At 34.6% G+C, this 20,657-nt stretch overlaps 1 protein-coding gene across 1 annotated transcript in view; it reads left to right on the top strand.

Moving 5' to 3' along the window:
• Positions 1-20,657, top strand: part of LOC136261119 (adhesion G-protein coupled receptor V1-like) — a 66,176-nt gene that overhangs the window by 30,765 nt on the left and 14,754 nt on the right. Inside the window, exons 18-55 of the mRNA XM_066055088.1 lie at positions 136-270; positions 325-531; positions 589-726; positions 1,306-1,512; positions 1,564-1,701; positions 1,753-1,956; positions 2,098-2,238; positions 3,275-3,475; positions 5,528-5,665; positions 5,722-5,928; positions 7,442-7,579; positions 7,629-7,661; positions 7,710-7,901; positions 7,957-8,091; positions 8,154-8,354; positions 8,521-8,664; positions 8,712-8,918; positions 8,972-9,109; positions 10,009-10,215; positions 12,166-12,303; positions 12,353-12,556; positions 12,610-12,762; positions 12,809-13,018; positions 13,077-13,220; positions 13,270-13,470; positions 13,522-13,659; positions 13,712-13,915; positions 14,032-14,406; positions 14,461-14,598; positions 14,652-14,852; positions 14,962-15,099; positions 15,153-15,347; positions 16,111-16,386; positions 17,999-18,249; positions 19,044-19,281; positions 19,959-20,062; positions 20,215-20,322; positions 20,372-20,444. Of these exons, the coding sequence (XP_065911160.1) occupies positions 136-270; positions 325-531; positions 589-726; positions 1,306-1,512; positions 1,564-1,701; positions 1,753-1,956; positions 2,098-2,238; positions 3,275-3,475; positions 5,528-5,665; positions 5,722-5,928; positions 7,442-7,579; positions 7,629-7,661; positions 7,710-7,901; positions 7,957-8,091; positions 8,154-8,354; positions 8,521-8,664; positions 8,712-8,918; positions 8,972-9,109; positions 10,009-10,215; positions 12,166-12,303; positions 12,353-12,556; positions 12,610-12,762; positions 12,809-13,018; positions 13,077-13,220; positions 13,270-13,470; positions 13,522-13,659; positions 13,712-13,915; positions 14,032-14,406; positions 14,461-14,598; positions 14,652-14,852; positions 14,962-15,099; positions 15,153-15,347; positions 16,111-16,386; positions 17,999-18,249; positions 19,044-19,281; positions 19,959-20,062; positions 20,215-20,322; positions 20,372-20,444 (6,600 nt within the window). The remainder of the gene's footprint in view (positions 1-135; positions 271-324; positions 532-588; positions 727-1,305; positions 1,513-1,563; positions 1,702-1,752; positions 1,957-2,097; positions 2,239-3,274; positions 3,476-5,527; positions 5,666-5,721; positions 5,929-7,441; positions 7,580-7,628; positions 7,662-7,709; positions 7,902-7,956; positions 8,092-8,153; positions 8,355-8,520; positions 8,665-8,711; positions 8,919-8,971; positions 9,110-10,008; positions 10,216-12,165; positions 12,304-12,352; positions 12,557-12,609; positions 12,763-12,808; positions 13,019-13,076; positions 13,221-13,269; positions 13,471-13,521; positions 13,660-13,711; positions 13,916-14,031; positions 14,407-14,460; positions 14,599-14,651; positions 14,853-14,961; positions 15,100-15,152; positions 15,348-16,110; positions 16,387-17,998; positions 18,250-19,043; positions 19,282-19,958; positions 20,063-20,214; positions 20,323-20,371; positions 20,445-20,657) is intronic.

The following is a 20,657-nucleotide window of genomic DNA, read 5'->3' as shown; positions in this document are numbered from 1 at the left end:
GGTATTAAAATGTAATGATAGTATAGTATCTATTGGTGTGATAAAAGTGCATCCTACGTATAGTGCTTTTGTTTTGTTGTGCAATACAGCAAATGAACTATTTATTCACAGTGAATTTAATCTGTGATTTTATAGCTAATGTTATCAGCTTTGGCAAGCCAATTTATATCATTAATGAAAACAATGAACTGGCAGTAGACCTGGTACTTAGTAATTCACTCTCAGTAGATGTTACTGTGCAGATTAACAGTGATGATGACACTGCTACTGGTAAGGATAACATCTAACCTTGATAATTAATAAATTAGTATTATAATTTTGCAGGAGGAAATGTTGATTTTAATTCTGGGCCTTACAATGTTACTGTGCTTGCTGGAAATACTACAGGATTTCTAAACATAATGGTAAATGATGATAATTTACAAGAAGGAACTGAAGAATTCAATCTGACTATTGATCCATCCTCATTTCAAATTGGTATCTTTCCTGGCAATCACATTGAAGTGTTAGTGGTTATTATGGACAATGATGGTAACTATAATGTAGTCTTTATTCAGCATTTTTAATGTATTAATTTTTGACATACAGAAACTACCATTAATTTTAATCAGTCAACTTACACTGTAATTGAAGATATTGGACTATTACAATCAGTACTAATTCTCAGTAATCCATCAGCAAGTGATATTATTGTGCAAGTTGAGAGTTTTGATATCAATGCAACAGGTTAGTACACACATGAATCGTATAGGTTGCAAAAATGTGGTTTGATATCTGGATGCAACTGTACTACTAGGAGTGGGGCTGAAAACTTGGCTGAAAACCAAGAAAAATTTAGATATATTGTGTAGAACCCTATTAGAGGGCTGTGTCAAAGTGTTTCATTAAAGTATAACCCAGGAGTTTTCTTTCCATACCCATAATTTGAGGCCTTACCTCTCAATATATAACTTGTGTATGATATTGTCACTGTATTTCAACCCTTCTCTAAGAGTTTGCATGCTGTTTTGTACTATTTCAGAATGTTTTTTATTGAGGTAACTTAACTATATGTATAACCTAAAAATCTCAGTTTTAAATGCTTCTGGCTAGATAGGTAATTGAAATGCTTCGAATTATATGTATCAATTAATTCTAGTGAATATAAAGCCATCATGAAAGCTAAGATGGCTACAGGTTCTGGGGGATGGGACACACTCTCTGACCTTCTGCTCTCATATATTATATAACCTGATCATCCCCCATTCATGTCAACAACTTTCTCACTACTTATGTTGTTATTGTTTTATGCCTTTCATTTCACAGAAAACATGGATTATATTTCTGGTCCATATATCAACATCAGAATTCCTTCTGAAATGTTGATTATTACTTTCAATGTTTCAATTATGCTTGATGATCTATTGGAAGGGAATGAAGCATTCTATCTTAGAATTAATTCATCATTATTGCGTGATAATGTTACCACTGGTAGCCTTAACACAACCTCTGTTATAATACTGGATGATGATCGTAAGTATTTCAATATCAACAGTTTTAGTATAAAGTATATAAATACCATAGCTATTACCATCACATTCAGTCAGTCAACATACACTACTGATGAGGACAGTGGAGCAGTACAGGTTGAACTAGCATTCAGTAATCCATCAATGACTGATATAACAGTACAAATTAACACCATTGACATCACTACAAATGGTATACAATAGATCATACAGATAAAGTACTAATAGTATTATATTATTACAGGTGATGATGATTATGTTACTGGACCATACAATGTTACATTATTTGCTGGAATGACTAGGAGAAGGTTTAACATCTCCTTAATAAATAACAATATTTCAGAACATACTGAATTGTTTAATCTAACTATCAATTCATCATTGTTACCAAACAAAGTGTTCTTCAGTAATCAAGATTCAACAACAGTTTTCATTACAGACAACGACAGTATGTTTATGTGTTTTCTGTGGGAAAGGAAGTTACTGAAAATTTTGTTTTAGCTTAAATTGTGTACATTCTTATACATAGCATTGTGTTATATAACTACTACCCAAATATTATCTACAGCTTGTTGTGTTTTGTGAATAGCAATCATATTGGAATTTGGTCAGCCAGAGTACAGAATAAATGAGGATAGTGGGCTGATACAACTTGAGGCACTTTTCAGTAACCCAGCATCATTTGATATTACCATTCGTGTTACTAATGTTGACATCAATTCTACTGCTGGTAAGTGCTGTATTAACATGTTGGTTGCTGTGGCCCACCCCTGGGAGTATATTGAGGACTCTATTACACATATGTGCTCATATATACACAGTTATTTGCCTAGTTATCAACCCTTCCACTGCACCAAGCTCTATCATTGCCTACTTTTCCCTAATGCTAAATACATAACATTTTCCACAAAGCCAATAGTGTACGTAACAATACACAACAATCAACAAGAACACAATGACGTCATAAAAACAAATGAGATTATATATGTACATGAGATTATGCATGACATGACAATAATTATATAGATTATATAATATAATATATTATATGATATAAAGAGAATGAGTTTGGATGAATAACGGGCAAATGAGGAAATCATAGGGCAGGCAGTAAGCTCTTCCATAAACAGGGTAGACGATTGAACATAGCATTTGCGACTTAGTATTGTCTGGAAAATAAGTGATGATAGCAAGCTGCTAAAACATGTCAAACCACAGCAATTGATGACTAGCAACCAAAAATGACAGACAAAGCTATGTCATGCACATTAATATTGGCTTAGATTGATAAAGCTTTACAGCTGCATAACTAGCATCTAATTCACTTGCCCTCAATCCTCAGTCACCACCTAACTAAAATATATATATATATATATATATTATAAGTAACAAAAGCTGTGCAATAACAAGTTGCGTACCTTATAAAAAAACATACAATGTACAAGCGGTCATGTATATATGTGCACATATATCTAATTTATATCCAAATAGTGGGTGGGTGGGTGGGAACTTTTGTTTTACTAGGCCATTCTGTCACATGACCCAAGCCTGTTAAACCAGTTTGCAGATTATGTAATGCTTGAAACCATTTCAACAATACTGTGCACGCTTAGGTCGTAGGGAACCCTTAGGTCATAGCGTGTGCTTAGGTCACAGCAATTATATATATTCCTACAACTGCAGCATGCATGTTAACTTCAATTTATTGTGATGCAATAAATTACATTATATGTATCAAGGCCATTAAGATGCATTAAATTTCTTAGGTGATGACTATGATCCTGGTCCATATAATGTTGGAGTTCAAGCCATGACTACCAATGCCACATTTGACATTCCAATAACTACTGATGACCTCTTAGAAGGAAATGAAATGTTTTATGTAACAATTGATACATCATCTTTGCCAAATAATGTCATTGTTGGTGATGTTGACATAGCCACTATACTAATACTAGATGATGATCGTAAGTATACATACTGGCTTTACAGTAGTGCATACATAGCAGGACTGTATGTAAACATTAACTTTACCAGGGGCAGATCCAGGGGGTTGAAAAGATTCCATGGAACCCCCCCCCCCCTTTTTGGGAGAGCCTTTATATTACTTGATGAGCTGCTAACAAGTTTTTCAATTTAATAAGCCATAATGAATTTATTGAACAAGGAAATACTTATTGCAAACACTTATAGAAACAAAACACTCATTTTACCTTTATTTACTGCACAACTGTCACCGTAGAATTTATTAATTTGATGTTTCAAAACAATTACAGATACTTACGTATATATATAAAGGCTTCAGTTGCATTTCCAAAATTACGCTAGTGTGATTTAACTGCTGGAGAGTGGTTAGTTGCTATGAAGTTTTACTACCGTAGATTCCCTAAAATTTCGGCATCTCTAAATATTCGGCACTCCCCATGCTTTGAACGCAATGTGCTCTAAATTTCGGCAAGCACAGGAAAGTTTCTAATTATAAGCGCGCTAATTGTTTGGCACTTGGAGCACTAGTTGACAAAGATCTCTTGAGTACTGAGGATTTCCAGTGACCTCACACAATATGCTACCTCGATGCTGGATGAAGCACCAAGTGTGAAATTGTTCAGGGAACGTACCCAACGATATCATTGTGTGACACCACGGCTACCGCAAAATGATCTTTGTTTCTGTTCACAGAATAAAATCTCTCCTAGCCCCACATCTCCTTGTAACATGATACACCCTCAGATAATGCTTTGTTAAGCCATGGAACACTTCATGCAGCATCTGATTTATCACAAGATAGTTTAATAATGTTATTGATTGTGGTTTCTATTTTTTTGCTTAATATTAGGCCACTCCAATTGGTAATTATGTTTCTGGTCCACCGCCTGCATCCTTTTTTGGAGAATATGAAATTTCAGAAAAACATGGGTAAACTGCCCGCATCAGCTTTTTGAAAAACCAGGATTTCAGAAACAAATATTGGGATGCAACAAGTATGCTAAATCTAACTATTTTATCAGTGAAAACCTACAAGAAATGGGCAGAGTGCATAGTACGGATTGATATACTCTAATAGAACAGTCAGTAAATCACAAAAGTACTCTAATTGAGCAGTCACTTCATTGTTGCTTTGTTGCTGAATTCCGCCTGCCCTCACCTAAAACTGATTTTCAAAGGACCAGAAACATAATTACCAATTGGAGTGGCCTTACGTCTGGGTGATTGTATTTAAAAGCGATGTAGTAATGACATTTACCATCCCTCCTGGATAATGTAGGCAATCATAGTATATAGCGCTGCGGCCAACTGAGTGTTGTGGTATCGTCAGCTCCGCCTCAAGGTGTTCCTGTTGGTCCCTGTAGAAAGAAATTCAGAAAGTAGCAGTAAACGGATCACAAATAACATAGCCATGAAGCGTGCAGACTGTATTAGGGATAGATCCCTAAAAATTTGACAATATCACCGTGTTGGTACATTTTTTTCCTAATTGTTCAGCCAGACACGAATGGAATTTATTTATTTCTGCCAAATTTTTAGGGAATCTACGGTACTAGCATAGATATTAAAAAGCACTAGGTAGTTAGACTGAAGTTGAAAGGGCTATTTTCAAGAATTAAACTCCCTTTTAAAATTCTGGATCTGCCCCTGTTTACCATACATAGTTCTTATTTGCATAAACTATTTTCCTATATATATATGTGACCGGATTTGCGAAAAGGTACCTTTTTCACACACAAAATTTGACCCATTTTTTGAACTTTAAAGCTTCATAACTTTTTAATCATGGTAAATATTTGCTTGAAATTTTCAATGAATGTAGCTACAGTATCTGGCTACATTGTGATGCTATGAGCAAATTAATCAATATAACGAGTTAAGTGTTACATCATTTTGTTTGCTGGTATGTCAAATGTGTGGAAAAGGTACCTTTTTGCAAATCCGGTCACATATAGTCTTGATCTTATAATGTATTGGGTTAAAGCAAATGTTGCTATATATTATCTGTTGCATATAATTATTTATTTTTACAGCTATTAGTATTAACTTTAGTCTGTCATTATACACAATTAATGAGAATACCAGGCTACTAATGCCCACACTACTTCTCAGTAATCCATCGTCATTTCAATTCACTGTACAAGTGAATAACATTAATGTCACATCATTTGGTAAGTGTATGGATGTAATATATAACTAACTGTGGTTGTATAAAATAATTGTGTAGGAGGAAACGTTGACTATTTTTCTGGTCCATATATCTTCACATATCCTGCCAGACAAACCAGACACCAGTTTGCTATTAGAATTACAGATGATAATGTGCTTGAGGATTTTGAAACCTTCAATCTTACAATTCATGACCACTCACTGCCCACTGGTGTAAATGTTGGTGTTCCTAGTGAGACTTCAGTCTTAATTATTGATGATGATGGTAAGTATTTGTGAAAACTAATTATAAAAATACTAGAGGTGGACCAATACTGATACCAGTATCGGTATTGATGCCAATACCATTGGTATCGATATCGGTAATACAAAGCTACAGACATTCACCACGTTTATTATATATTCAACCATCTCTAGCTAAGTTTCCAGTAGCAAATAACTTAGTTGGGCTAACAAAGTAGCGAATACAAAGTCTTTCTTACTCTTTTCGAAGTATTGCTACAATTGCTCATATGTATTCTAATATATTAGAGCATGTGAACCCTTTGTAATTAAATGACACTGTAGTTGTTCCTCAAAAAGAAGTAAGTTTGGCTTGTTTTTGTTATGAAAAGGTTTGGTTGCAAGGCTGTAACAAACATTGTAGAATTATTGACTGCCCACACAATTAATTACCTAATTAATAAGCTTACAAGAAAACTATCTCAAATCAAGCAATTAGTAATCCACAATGATGTTTATCATGTTTAGCTTAAATACTTAATACTTGATTGAACTGAGATCAATCAAACTGCACAATTACCGTGATATTTTAATAGCTAGCTATGCATCACAACAGTGAAATTTCTAAATTAAACTTGTCTAGGTTTCATTGCTTAGTATCGGAATTGGTATCGGCAGATAATTTCAGTACAAGTACTGGTATTGGAAGTATTGGTAAAAAGTGGTATCAGTTCACCTCTAAAAAATACATGAATCTATCCACAAGATGTGTGAAGGCCTGAAAAATTACCATATTTCCTCGGATAAAACCGCATTCGAATAAACACCTGTCTCAATTATATAATTTGGGGAGTTCCCAGCATATTTGGAAAAGTTCAAAACCTTCTAAGGGTGAAGGTGCTACAAGTGATCACATGAATTTAGTTGGTGCAAGTCTGCATGTATCCATTTAAGGTCTTCACTACACTTGTTTAGTCAACATGCAGTATAAAGGAAGTCTATGTTATCGGTTTCTTACCATGACTCGAATTTGATTAAGCACTGGCAATAATTTGTACCTATCCAAAATAAATCCCCAGTCTTTGATTTAATGTGCTATTTGTTACAGGCCAGATCCAAAAATTGCTGGGAAGCAAAGGAAATAAAAGCCTGCATTTTATATGAGGAAATATGGTAGTTTAGTAAGTGTTACGAATTAAGAATTTATCCCTGTGGAGACAATTAGCTGCAGAAATAAGTACCGAAATAAGGTCACATACAAATTTAATTTCTGCTTTTATGATTTAATGTTAATTATATGGGCTAAAATTATTTGTATATATACCAGATGATCCCCTAGTTTTACAGAACTTTTTGTAGCCAATGATTCATACTTGGTCTTGAGTTTTTTTACACTTGTTTATTAACTTACAAAATGAAAATTTTACAAGTAGGTAAATTCACACCATTAAAACTAAAAGGTTAATTAATCAAATTACATATGTAAGAGGATATGACAGCTGGTTATTAATTTCTTGTGATTTACATGTATTTCCTTTCTTCATGTTTCCTGATAGCTATTACTGTAAGCTTTTCACAACTAATGTATACATTTGCGGAAGAAATTGAAGTGGCTAGACCTGAGCTAGTTTTTAGTAATCCATCATCAACAAGCATTACATTAACTGTTACCAGTAGCAACAACAGCGCAATTGGTGAGTTTGATTATGAAATGAAGAAAATGTTAAGCTAATGATGTTTCAGGCCGTGAAATTGGCTTATCAAATAGCAATTATGGTGAGTACTATCTGAATAAACAAGTAAATACTTGGATCATAATCACAGATTACATATCTGGACCATACAATGTTACATTTCCTGCTGGGGTAACTAGGGTATCATTTGATATTGTATTAAATGATGACGGAGTAACAGAGGAAAGAGAGTCATTCAACCTTACAATATCTGATATGCTTCACCCCAATGTAAGCATTGGTAATATTCAGCAGACTGTGGTATCAATAGTGGAAAATGCCAGTAAGAAGCTATGAAAAACTGTATGCACTAAATTGTTAAATGCCCACACGTGTAGGTTTGGTGAGTTTCAATCAATCAACATATGTTGCTACTGAAAGGGAAGGGTTTATCACATCAGTATTGGTACTTAGCAACATATTAGCAGCTGATACTGATGTGCAAGTAGCAACTAGGGCTATTACAGCTACAGGTAAGCTGAATTAATGCATTTATGTATACTTCCATTAACGTTATCATTATTCTACTGCATAGATGATGATTATAATTCTGGCACCTTTACAGTAAAATTAGAAGCTAGAGTGACCAGTACATTTATTAATATACCTGTTGTGAATGATGTAGTACTAGAGACAAATGAAGAGTTTGAACTGACCATTTTATCAAGTTCTTTACCAAATACTTTGATCAGTGGCAGCCCCAATATAGCATTGATGACTATTATAGATGATGATCGTAAGTTATCATTGGTTATGGCAACATTTATTCACCATTCCAGATGGTACCAAAATTGTGCATTAAAACAGGATTATTGAGTTTATTTAACTGAGCACCTAGTTGTAGATGCATACAGTACATAATCCACAATTTATTGGCATTACCCCATGACACTATTTTATAGCTATTACTGTTAGTTTTGGCCAAGCAATATACAGTGTTAATGAAGCCACTGGATTTGCTCAGATCGAGGTAGTACTTAGCAATCCATCATCGTATGAAATCCTTCTGCAAGTCGGAAGCTTTGATGTCAGTGCTACCAGTCAAGGTATTGGTTAAATGTGGAAGTACATACTTTTAAGGTGCTCTTCATAGATACAAACAGTGACTACAATCCTGGACCTTATGACATTTCCTTCAACAGTGGAGACACTAAGTATTTACTTAACATTTCTATAAATGATGACATTGTATTAGAAGGAAGTGAAGAATTTATGTTAAGCATTGATCCGTTACTGCTGCCTGATAGAGTTACGATTGGAACACATGATAAAACTAATGTGGCCATAACTGATAATGATCGTAAGTAATTAAAAATCATATTTCGTCAATTACAGCTGCATTTGCATCATTAGCAATTACTGTAAATTTTAATAAATCAAGCTACAACATTTCTGAGGACTTTAAATTACTACAGGCAATGCTAATTTTTAGTAATCCATCATCAACTGACATAACTGTACAAGTATATGCCATGGACATTACAGCCATTGGTAAGTAATGTGCTATTAACATTTAAGTTAACCAAGAAGCCACATTATTATGACAATATCACCTAGACAGACATACAGTACATATTTAACTAAGCAGTCAAGCTATATAGAGTATATGCATCCTTCAAAAACAGCCAGAGTTAAAAGGTTATAAAATCAGGGGTGACAATTGAGAAATTACTGCTACAATGTTTAAGTAAATGTGTAAATGTGTAAATGTGTAAATTTTAATTTTACTGCTAGTTATTAGCCCCACAATATACTATTCATAAGCCCCACAATAGTTCTAAGGTTCTTTAAGGCCTCACAACACATGATGATAATAGCTGGTGTTTTAGCATACTGGTATGTGTGTGTTTGTGTTTGTTAAAGAGGAATGCATATATAGCTGTGTATAGCATGAGGGGTCCACAGCTCTCCTAAAGTCTTGTTCTAAATTTTGAAACCTGAAATCTTACCTTGCAACAAATTTTTAATGAAATTTCAAGTACTATAGGCATGAGATGCTCAGATCGAGATACTCTAATAGAGCAGTCAATCACTCTAATAAAGCAGTCACAGTATTTAGAGAAGCAGTGTAGCAAGCTATGTAGCGATTGATAAGGATTTTTATGTACTATTAAGTTTAGTGGAGGGCCGTTATTCAGCAGGCAGTTACTTTTTTTGGTCTTCACCAAAAGTCTAGCTATACTCGGGGGGGTCTGATCTGAAACCAGTCACCAAAAATACTGGAGCCACCTATGTCAACAGTTTCCAAATGAGGTCACATATATATAAAGCAGCTCACATTTCCGCTTAACATGACATCACTGCATGTGCATTAAAATCAACCTGAAAAAGAGAAATTTGTAAACTACATTGCCATATATGTTAACACAAGGGCATGTATATTTTCATAGGTAAAAGTGTGGATTATATAAGTGGACCATACTATGTCACATTTTCTACTGGAGTAGTACAAGAATCTTTCATCATTTCAATAATTGATGATAACACATTAGAAGAAACTGAAACACTCAACCTCATTATTAATGCATCTGCACTACCCATCAATGTAACAAGTGGTAATATTGATCAAGCTGTAGTGACAATACTCGACAATGATAGTAAGTTATGTCTTCATTTCAACTATATAGTATGGATTCATAGCATGGCATTTTGTGTATACTTTCCACACCAATTGCACTCCTTGTCTTTTTTATATAGGCCACTACAGATATGACCTGTACAGCCATTACTACATTGAAAATTCATCATTAATTTTTTTGTTTTATCACCCTGAGAGATTATTTTATGCTGTTAAAACATGGTTTCAAATTAAAGCTGTTGAACTAAGAAACAACTTGAAGTGAATAATTCATTCCATTCCAAACTTATGATCCTCCCTTGGGATACAGTTAACTTTGTAGAATTTATAGCTAATTTAAATGATCACTAGTATTTAAAAAAATGTTAATTTAAAAATGAAGTAGGGATCTATGCAATAAAAGTAGTGAAACAAGAGATGAATGATGGTATTACAGCATAGTTCGATGGGAAAGTCCCTACTTTGGCACATTAGCTATAATTTTGCTCAATGCCAAAGTAGGGACTTTCCCATCGAACTATGCTGTAATACCATCATTCATCTCTTGTTTCACTACTTTTTATTGCATAGATCTCTACTTCATTTTTAAATTAACAATTTTTAAAATAAAAGTTTGTTTGGTTTTTTGTTGTAGCACAGCTAGCTAGTTACAGCTTATTAAAGTATGTACTGTGCTAAAATTGGAAGCACATAGGCCAGTAGTAGCGTGCATAGCTTACCTTTGATCGTAGTAGCAGTGGCGCTCAGATCTATGACCTGTCTCAGTACGATGGTCCGTGTTCTATTCACCCCAGCCGGAAGTTGTTCTAACGAACAGGCCCTTTCAGTTGTCTGGAGCTTAGTCTCCACTAACAGGATGAACTTGAGTACGTAGTATACACTATCTATGGTACTATCCAATCACATGAATCACTGACTCGCCGATCTCGCCATCCGGAACTGAGTGGCTGGGTCAGTGTGTTCAGAGGAACAAGCCATCGAGTATCAGTCCGTATCAATTTTCTTCGTCAATTGCAGTCCAGACATTGGCAAAAGTCGAAGTAACAACTCAGCAGCCTTTAAGTTTCACGTGCAACACTTGAAATTATAAGCACCCCACTCTTTCAGCAGCATAAGAGCTTTTTGAATAATTTTGTGGTGTTTACAGAAAAGTATTGATACGGAAAATGAATGCCTCTGTATGGTTTCGATGCTTGAAGAAGAAGATAACCAACCTGATTGAAGATAAAAGGAAAGACAAGGCGCACAGGGCGTACACTCATCAGAACTCCAAAAGGCACATCCCACCATTGAGTTTGTTGTTGTGGTGTAAAATGGTGACTGTGGGCTGCTTCGTTTGGGCTCTAGGCTTGCGACTGTGGTCAGGCAGTGAGTGAGGCAGTGAGTGAGGCAGTGAGTGAGGCAGTGAGTAAGGCAGTGAGTGAGGTAGTGAGACTAAAATTGAAGTTTTGGGCGATTAAAAAAAAATTTTATATTCGGCCACCTGTAAGTGTTTGTTGTATTTAATGCTGTTTTATGTATTATATGGACTAGTACTATTCCGTAAAGGTGATTTTCGCTGCGTAAAATGTCTGTAGGATGATTTTTAAAGGTGGAATTTTGGGCGGCACGCCAAACATTCACCACGATCCCTACTTAAACAGTACAACCGTACCGTTTGATAACTTTGGATCCAGTAACTTAAATAGAAACCAAGTTGTTTCTTTTAGCAAGACCTTTGACAAATAAAATAATGCATCTCATGAACATAAGACAAAAATGATGAATATTTAATATAGAATGGCTGTAAGGTCACCAAAGGTCAAATCTGTAATGGATAAAATAAATGTCATAAGGAGTGCAATTTATGTGGAAAATTGTATCACAAATGACAAGTTATTTGCACTATGCAACTCTACTAATAATACTGTAGTCAGAATAATATTTTGTTTCATTAGTGAAACAGTGTCATTTGTATATATGTGTGCAGCACTTACAGTTAATTTCAACCAATCATCATACCACATTAATGAAGACAGTGGAATGGTATTTCTCACAATCACTTTTACTAACCCAGCATCCATTGATATTCTTATCCAATTTGATAATTCTGATATCAATGCAACAAGTAAGCCGATAATCGTAACAATCACTCTTGTTAATATTTCTTCACATAGGTGAGGACTATGATTGTGGACCATGTAGTACCACTGTTCCAGCCAATATGAATACCATGTCATTTGGGGTAGTTTTACATAATGATACTATTTTGGAAGGACCTGAGTTGTTCAGTATTACTATTAGAACATCTTCATTTATGCCTGATAGAATTGTTGTCGGCAGCACAAATGTTGCAGTGGTAATTATAAATGACACTTCAGGTATGCTAGTAGTTTGAATACGCATATTAACATACCTGGTAAATTGTATATAGGACCACTAACTGTACAGTTTTTTCAGCCAATTTTTATGGGCACTGAATTATCAGCTAGTGTACCAGTTAGTTTACTGCTTGGGAGAGGAACGTCTATTTATGATGTCACAGTAACAGTATCATCATTAGAACGTTCACCATTATCTGCTAAAGGTAAGAAGTTTATTAGATTATTTCAATATTTACTACTTCTCATCAGGTGATGGAGTGGACTATATTTCAACACCATTATTGGCTACATTCTCTATTGGAACTACCACAACTAACTTTACTATACCAATAAGTGAAGATAATATAATAGAACCATTGGAAGAATTTGACTTGATTTTTACCATTCCTTTATCAATAAGTGATGTAATTATTGCTGGAACTGAAATGACTGCTACTGGTGTTATCATAGACAGTACTGGTGAGTAGGTTTAAGAACATATGCACCTTCAGTCATTTTCTCTGTCCATTTTACATAGTTGCAAGGATGACGTTTAACCAGTCAGTTTATATGGTTGGTGAGTCTGATGGAGAAGTCCATCTTGAAATAAACCTCAGTAATCAGACATCACGATCAATTAACTTAACTGTAGAAGTATTAACTGATGGCACTAATGCAACTGGTAGGTGCTGTGCATGTATAAAATGTATTGTAATTTTGTGATATTATAGGAGGTGTTGATTACAGATCAGGACCATATAGTCTAGTATTATCTGCTGGAACACAAAGTGTTTCATTTAACATTTCAGTGTATGATGATAACATATTAGAATACAATGAAACATTTACTATAACAATTACTATTGATGATCCAACACTTAGTGATAGGATATCAACTGATACTAGTACAGTAATCATAATAGATAATGATCGTACGTAATGCTTATTTAGCTTATACACTTTGAATGAAAGTTTTCCTATAGCAATCACAATTGATTTTAGTGAGGCAGTATATCGCATATTGGAGGACAACAAAATGATTCAGTTTTTGCTGCTATTTACTAACCCATCAGCTTATGAAATAGATGTTCAAGTTACTGACCAAAGCAGCTGTGCTCTAGGTAATTTGTAATGTGTAATAATAAAGGTTTTGTGAATTTTGCATATGCATAGGTAATGTGGATTACGAACGTGGACCATACCCTGTAGTATTTCCCGTTAATTCACTACAAATGTCCTATACTATACTAGTAACAGATGATGATATACTGGAGATTGATGAAGCTTTTAATATCTCTATTAATTCAACTTCACTCCCTTTGGATGTGTTCATTGGAAATATCAGTCAGGCAGTGGTAGTAATTGTTGATGAAGATCGTAAGTATATGTCATTCTTTGTATGTTGGAATAATTTTATTATGCAAGTGTTGTATTTCCATCTGTGATTGAATATACTTGTGTCTTGGTCAGTGTTATTAATATCCATCTTGTAGCCATCACAGTGACTTTTAATCAAACGAGTTACAGTTTTAATGAAGGTACAAGGAAGGCACAACCTGTCATAACTTTCAGCAACCCGTCATCATTTGACATTGTTATAAATGTGACGACTAATGATATCACTGCCACTGGTGTGAATGACAGTGAATGTGTAGAGATTGACTCTGAAAATGATTACCTGTATGGAGTATACAGTGTTATTATTCAGACTAGTACAACTTTCCAAGTTGTGGATATTCCAATATGTGATGACATCGTGCTTGAGAGGAATGAGACATTCAGTCTTACCATTGTATCTAACTCCCACCCTCATAATGTGACGAGTGGTAGTCCTGACCATATCACCATTACTGTTGTAGATAATGATCGTAAGTTTCTTTTTAGGTTGAAATCTAATTACTTTTTATACTGTGCATTTGTAGCCATTTCTATAAACTTACAACCACTACAAAACTCATTTGATGAAGGTGATGGAGTAATCCAAGTACCAGTGAATTTCAGTAATCCATCGTACACTGATATAACTGTACTAATAAATACCTCAAACAACTCTGCAGTTAGTGAGTTCTGTACATATTTATTGTGCAACATATTCTAATGGTATGTTTCTTAGTTGGTGCCGATTATCATTCTGTTCCGCACAACATCACTTTCCCTGCTGGTGTAACTGATAAACTAATCAATCTCTCATTGCAAGATGACAACATTTTTGAATTTACTGAGAATTTTAGCATCATTATATCTATAAATTCAATCCCACTAAATATTAGCGTCAATAGAAATATTGCTATAGTGGATATAAGAGATGATGACCGTAAGTGCACAAATGTAACCAATAGTATATGTAATAACCAATAATGACCATATACACTGTATGTAATTTGATGCAGAGATATTAAATTATGTATGATGTACATATTTAGCTATCACTGTCAACTTCACCCAATCAACTTATGTTATTGATGAAAATGATGAAATGATACGACTTGGATTGGTATTTAGTAATCCTTCATCATTTGACATTATAGTGGATATAAAATCTCTGGGCATAAATGCCACTGGTGAGTAGTGCATGCTGTGTGAATGTGCATCTGTATTTTGATGCTAAATTTAGAAAATGTTGACTTCAGCTGCACATCTTGTAAGGTCACTTTTAGAACTGGGAGTACTTCAGCAGAATTAGACATTAAAATCATTAACAATAATGTGTTTGAAGGGACAGATCATTTCAGTACAGAAATTCAGCCACCTAGTTATGTTATTAATGGCAATCCCATTGAAGCTACTGTACTCATCATTGACATACATGGTAAGTTTGAAATAGTTGGCCAATAGTATTTTAATTACTTAAAAACAGTGTTGGGAGTAACGCGTTAAATATGTAACGTGTTACGTAATATTATTACTTTTGTGGTAACAAAGTAATATAACGAAATACGCTATAAAAACAGGTAATATAACGCAAGCTACTTTACTTACAAATGTAACGCGTTACCTAAGTAATATAGTTACTGTAACGGGTCTAATATTACGTAATATTATTATTACAAGTAACGAAGTTACTAATCTCGTTAGTTATCCTCTGAGTAACGGCTAGCCACAACGAAGTAACGAGGTCTACTGAATGAAGCTTATTCACCAGCTTCTTACTTATAACTAAAATTTGCATATTGTCCAACAACGCAATCATGTCACGTGATAAGGTGGTAGTTTCATACGTGACAGCTTAAAGCTGTGGACACAAAGTAATATAATATGTAATATTATTACAGTTACTTTATTTTATGGGTAATATGTAACTGTAACTAAATAGTTCAGTTGCAAGTAATATGTAATATGTAACTGGTTACTTTTACAAAGTAACTTGCCCAACACTGCTTAAAAATAAAACTCAGTTTTTTTGTATATTAAAATTCTTATGTGTACTTACTGACTTAAATTGGGCTTGGGATAACAATAATCTGATCCTCACATACACCCACACATAGAGAGGGTACTTTAATTGATAATTGTATTTCTGATTATGTAGATAAATGTTTCACAGTTGACTATTAAATATTTAAATTGTGTAGACATCATTCTTCAAAGACCATTCACATCACTCATCTTGTTGGAAGGAACAACCATCACTTTGTCATGTAATCCAACATTGTTACCACATTTTGTTACACTGTACTGGACACACAATGGACTGAACATCAGTGATACTACAGATGGGATAAACTTTACACCAAATCGTCTCAATCACAATGTGACAATTGAGTCACCAGTTGTAGATGATAGTGGAATTTATCACTGCATTGCAGCTCCATCAGTCAATCAATCTTTTAATGTAACTGTAGTGGAAAGTAAGATATTGTAGGTTGCTAATATTCTCTTTAAGGTGGATCAGGAGCAGTTTCTGTATGGCTTCACCATGAAATTTGCAGAACTTGAAACAAGCAAAGCATCATAATAAATTGCCTTATACTAATAGAATTCTATAAAGCATTTTTATTCTCTATCCTTTACAACAAACAGGACTCTCAGGGATGCATATAGTACGAGTTTTAAGTTTAGCGCTAATTAGCTAATTAGCCCTCAGGAGCAAATGTTTTGTGCTTGGTTTAATAACACTGGACTTACTATTTATCTGATTATCTAACATTGGTATTTAGTTCACATGTTAGTTCTACCAACATTAAAATAGTTTTTTATATTATCAGGTACATAAATTGGCTTCCACACAAATGCAGCTTATTTGCTACTACTTACCCATCCAAAAATCTCCCAATGACTGAGTTGCCAACTACAGTAATGAATATAGCTAACCACACTGCAATGTGAAGCTTATGAGCATTATTGAAGAAGCTGTATGGAAACTGTTTTGTGCCATCTTATAAAAGCACACAACTATGGGCCAATAGCTTCTAATGAGCATGATGCTGGTGTTTGAAAATTGTTGCATGCATGCATGCAGGTGTGTGAATGCATCTTCCTGTAGTGTAAGTTTTTCAATTATGGCAGTGGTTAAGTAGTAGTCGCTTTTAGCACACGTTCATGCATTTGTATTGATAAGGAACCAAGCAAAGTGTCACTTTGGGATTGGAGAGTTTACAAGCACCTTTTGCTAGGAAACCTAACATAAAAAGCTTGCTATCATAGTTACGTATACACCATTTAGGCAAATGAGATAGTTTCCTGTCAAAAATGCAAGATGTACGTAGTATACATTTGTACTATATTTAGGTGCATGTAACAAATTGTTTTATATCCTTGCTAAGCATTGTGGCCTATAATATGCATTCATTAACTGGAAATGCATAGATCACTCAGGACATACTTTATATTTTTGAATGAACAGAACTTTAATAAGCACTTTCAATGTTGTCGTACAACTGTTATGGAACATGTCAGAGCAGTCACACCAATACAGTGGTCCATCTATTATCAAAACTCATTGGCCTTGAGTGTGTTCAGATAATCGAAAAGTTTGGATAATAGAAGCCCATTCATTTTATACACAGAGCCCTATTCAATTACTCTAATAGAACACACACTTTAGAGTCACGTCCACAATTCGGATAATTGAGGGATCAATGTAGTTAGTTTGATAGAGTAGACCATTTGAGAATCATATGCTAGATTTTTTGGTACGAGTAAGACAGGGCAAGTAACTGTAGAGGAAAAAATTGGTATGTATAGACATCCAGCCGCATGCACAGCAATTTCAAGATTTACACATAGATAATGTACAGTTACAATGTAATTTCAAGTAGTTGCTCAAGGCCATTTACTTATATACTTTTTAGAAATATATGTGGTGAAACGCTTTTGTCACATCTGGATTATCAACTAATATTACAGTGTGCATGCAACTCTGCTAAGCTCTAATGATACGGTCATTCTATTGTATAGTCAAATGAGTCTCCACTAGTCAGTAGTGTACTCAAGATCAAGCATGCTATGTTTGTTTTCTAGCCTGTGAAAATGATTTTTCTGAGGCATTACTTTGGCCATCCAGCAGGCAGAGCCGACTTGTTACTCAGCGATGTTCAGAGCTACATTCCAGTTTTCGTTCTGGTGTTTCAGTAAGCAGACAGTGTGGAGATGATGGAGAATGGTCACCTGTTGATCTAAGAGACTGTACCATGTTCATTAACTCTAACCCATTAGTAATAGTCTACTTTACACTGAATGGAAGTGTGACTGATGATAGCCTCGCCTCTAAGGTAAAATGCATTTGTAATTAGCAGCACAAAAAGATTGTACCCTAGTGTATATGAATGGATGAAAGCTGCCACTAAGGTTAACCTAGTCATAAAAAATTATAATCATATAACAAGTTATTGTGTATTTCATCACCACATGGAGTTACTGAATTTGCCTATGAATTAAGGAAACTAGTTTAGGCCGTAAGATTACTGTGTTGTAGTTTACAGTACAGTATTTCAATGAAGTGAACACATTAATTATATTAGGCAGCTTTTTTTCATACACGTATTAAGGTTGCTTGTGGTAGATGTGGGGAGTACAAAATGGAGTAAGAAAATATTAGTGAGGGTAAGAGATCTAATTTTAAGATCTCCATGGATCTTCTTTGCACTAAAATCACTCCAAACTGAAGAAGAGCAAGACTTTGCAGCCCTCCAGCTCACTAAACACCATTTTAACAAAACCATTATATATACACTATAGTTTCAATGGAAACCGGACTTGTCAGTTATGAAGAAATGATGAAATATATGGTAGTCTATTAGGCCAGTAATTCACTTGCAGTAAAAATGTGCTTTTGCTTTTGTGTTTACATGGAAGCTGGTGATCTGGTCACAATTGATCACACATGACACTCGTGGAGTTCTTAAAAATTTAGAAATTGTAAATATGGCCTCCCCATAACTCTGGTGTTTATAGATTATGGTTTGGGATTATGGGAGGTTGAGAAGTTTCTCCACTTGTATTCACATAGTATGTAACATCCTTATGACATTTGCAATCAAGTATTTACATTGTCTATTTTGTGCAGGTCATAAATGAAATTCGATCTACTGAAGGACTCAATGGCACTAATTTTGATAGCACTACTCAGAAGTATTCTGTATCAAGATTAGAGTACATGGGTGTGTCAGTGTCATTTATGCTTCAAGTCAATGAAATTCCAGCTGATGTTATTGACGCAGTCAGAAATGCAACTCTAGTTGCTCTTCCAGCTACCACTAATCTAACAGAAGATGATGTTGGAGTATTAGCTTTTCAACCAAGCTGTAAGTAAAATAATAAGCTTAAATTGCTATGACTATGTGAGAAGCAATTCTCAATGATTATCCTCCCTTAACATGTACTAACCCTATCTCAAGAATTATATCAAAAATCTAGTAAAGGATCTGGAATAGTGAACATGTAGAGAATAAGTATAGTAAAATTGTATGACTAAAGCTAACAGAAAGACAATTTTTGCAGATAAGCTGACAAATAAGCACATTTTGTATCCAAGCATTGTAGTTTTCTTGCTGAGTGGGTGCCTATTTTATCACACAACAAGTTACCACATGACTATAGGCATTAACATGTTTCAGAAACTCCCCATAAGTTCAGTTCAGTGGTAAAGAAAATGCCATTTGCAATTAGCATCTGCTCATTACTAGGGTGCTGTGCTAAAAATCAACCATTGCACGGTTAAGGAAAATCACATAATTCTGTTCATAAACCGAATTGTTAAAATAGTACACGTCATTTTTATAGTTGTGCTTTGTAGTTGTATTTAACCGCTATTAGTCTATTTCAATGTGACTGCCATTAGCAAAATTTTAGCTTCAAATCCTGATTTCATACTGATTTCTGATTTTATTTCCAAAAGTATACTACTGTAAGTACCACATTCCTAACTGTGATCATTTCTACATACTTGATCTATTCAAATCATTGTATTTTGTCACTATAGTGAGTTGCTCATGTGCTACCACTGCTACATTCAGAAGCACTATACAAACAGTTTGTTCAGGACCCAGTACTCCACCCTGTAATTGTGATACAACATCATGTATGGTAAGTATATTTATATGCTATACTAATAATTAATTCTATTCAGTTTTGCTAAATACAGTACATTTAAATCATAAGATGTACAATACATTAAAATGTTTTATTAAGAATTCTATTGACTGTTTATGTCCTAATACATTTTGGGACCTCTTCAGTGCAACAATCCTACATATGTTGGAAATGGAGAAGTGTGTGGAATAGATACAGACTACGATGGATATCCTGATGTGCAACTGAACTGTAATGAGCCATCTTGTGAAGAGGTGTGTTCAAAGCATTTTTACGTTCTTCAATGTTAGTAACCATTTGTAGGATCTGTGTCCGAATATATACAGTACTGTTAATGATGCTTCATTTTGCCCTGAGGCAGTCAATAATATTACTGGTAAGTGTACACCACATACATTCTATGTAATTGTTTAATTAAATAGTACTACAAAAGTATAGAAATAGAGCAATTCAAACTATGCAACACAAATGTAAGAGATACACAAACTTGAGTGCACAAGCAATATAATTAATATCTATGGCAGTGGCGGAGGAAGTAGCCGGTGTGAGGGGGGCTGACCAGAGCATAGAATCTGTGGCAGCAGGGGGT

The sequence above is a fragment of the Dysidea avara genome, chromosome 7, assembly GCF_963678975.1.
Source record: "Dysidea avara chromosome 7, odDysAvar1.4, whole genome shotgun sequence".
Lineage (NCBI taxonomy): Eukaryota > Metazoa > Porifera > Demospongiae > Dictyoceratida > Dysideidae > Dysidea > Dysidea avara.
This window is presented reverse-complemented; position numbering and strand designations above follow the sequence as displayed.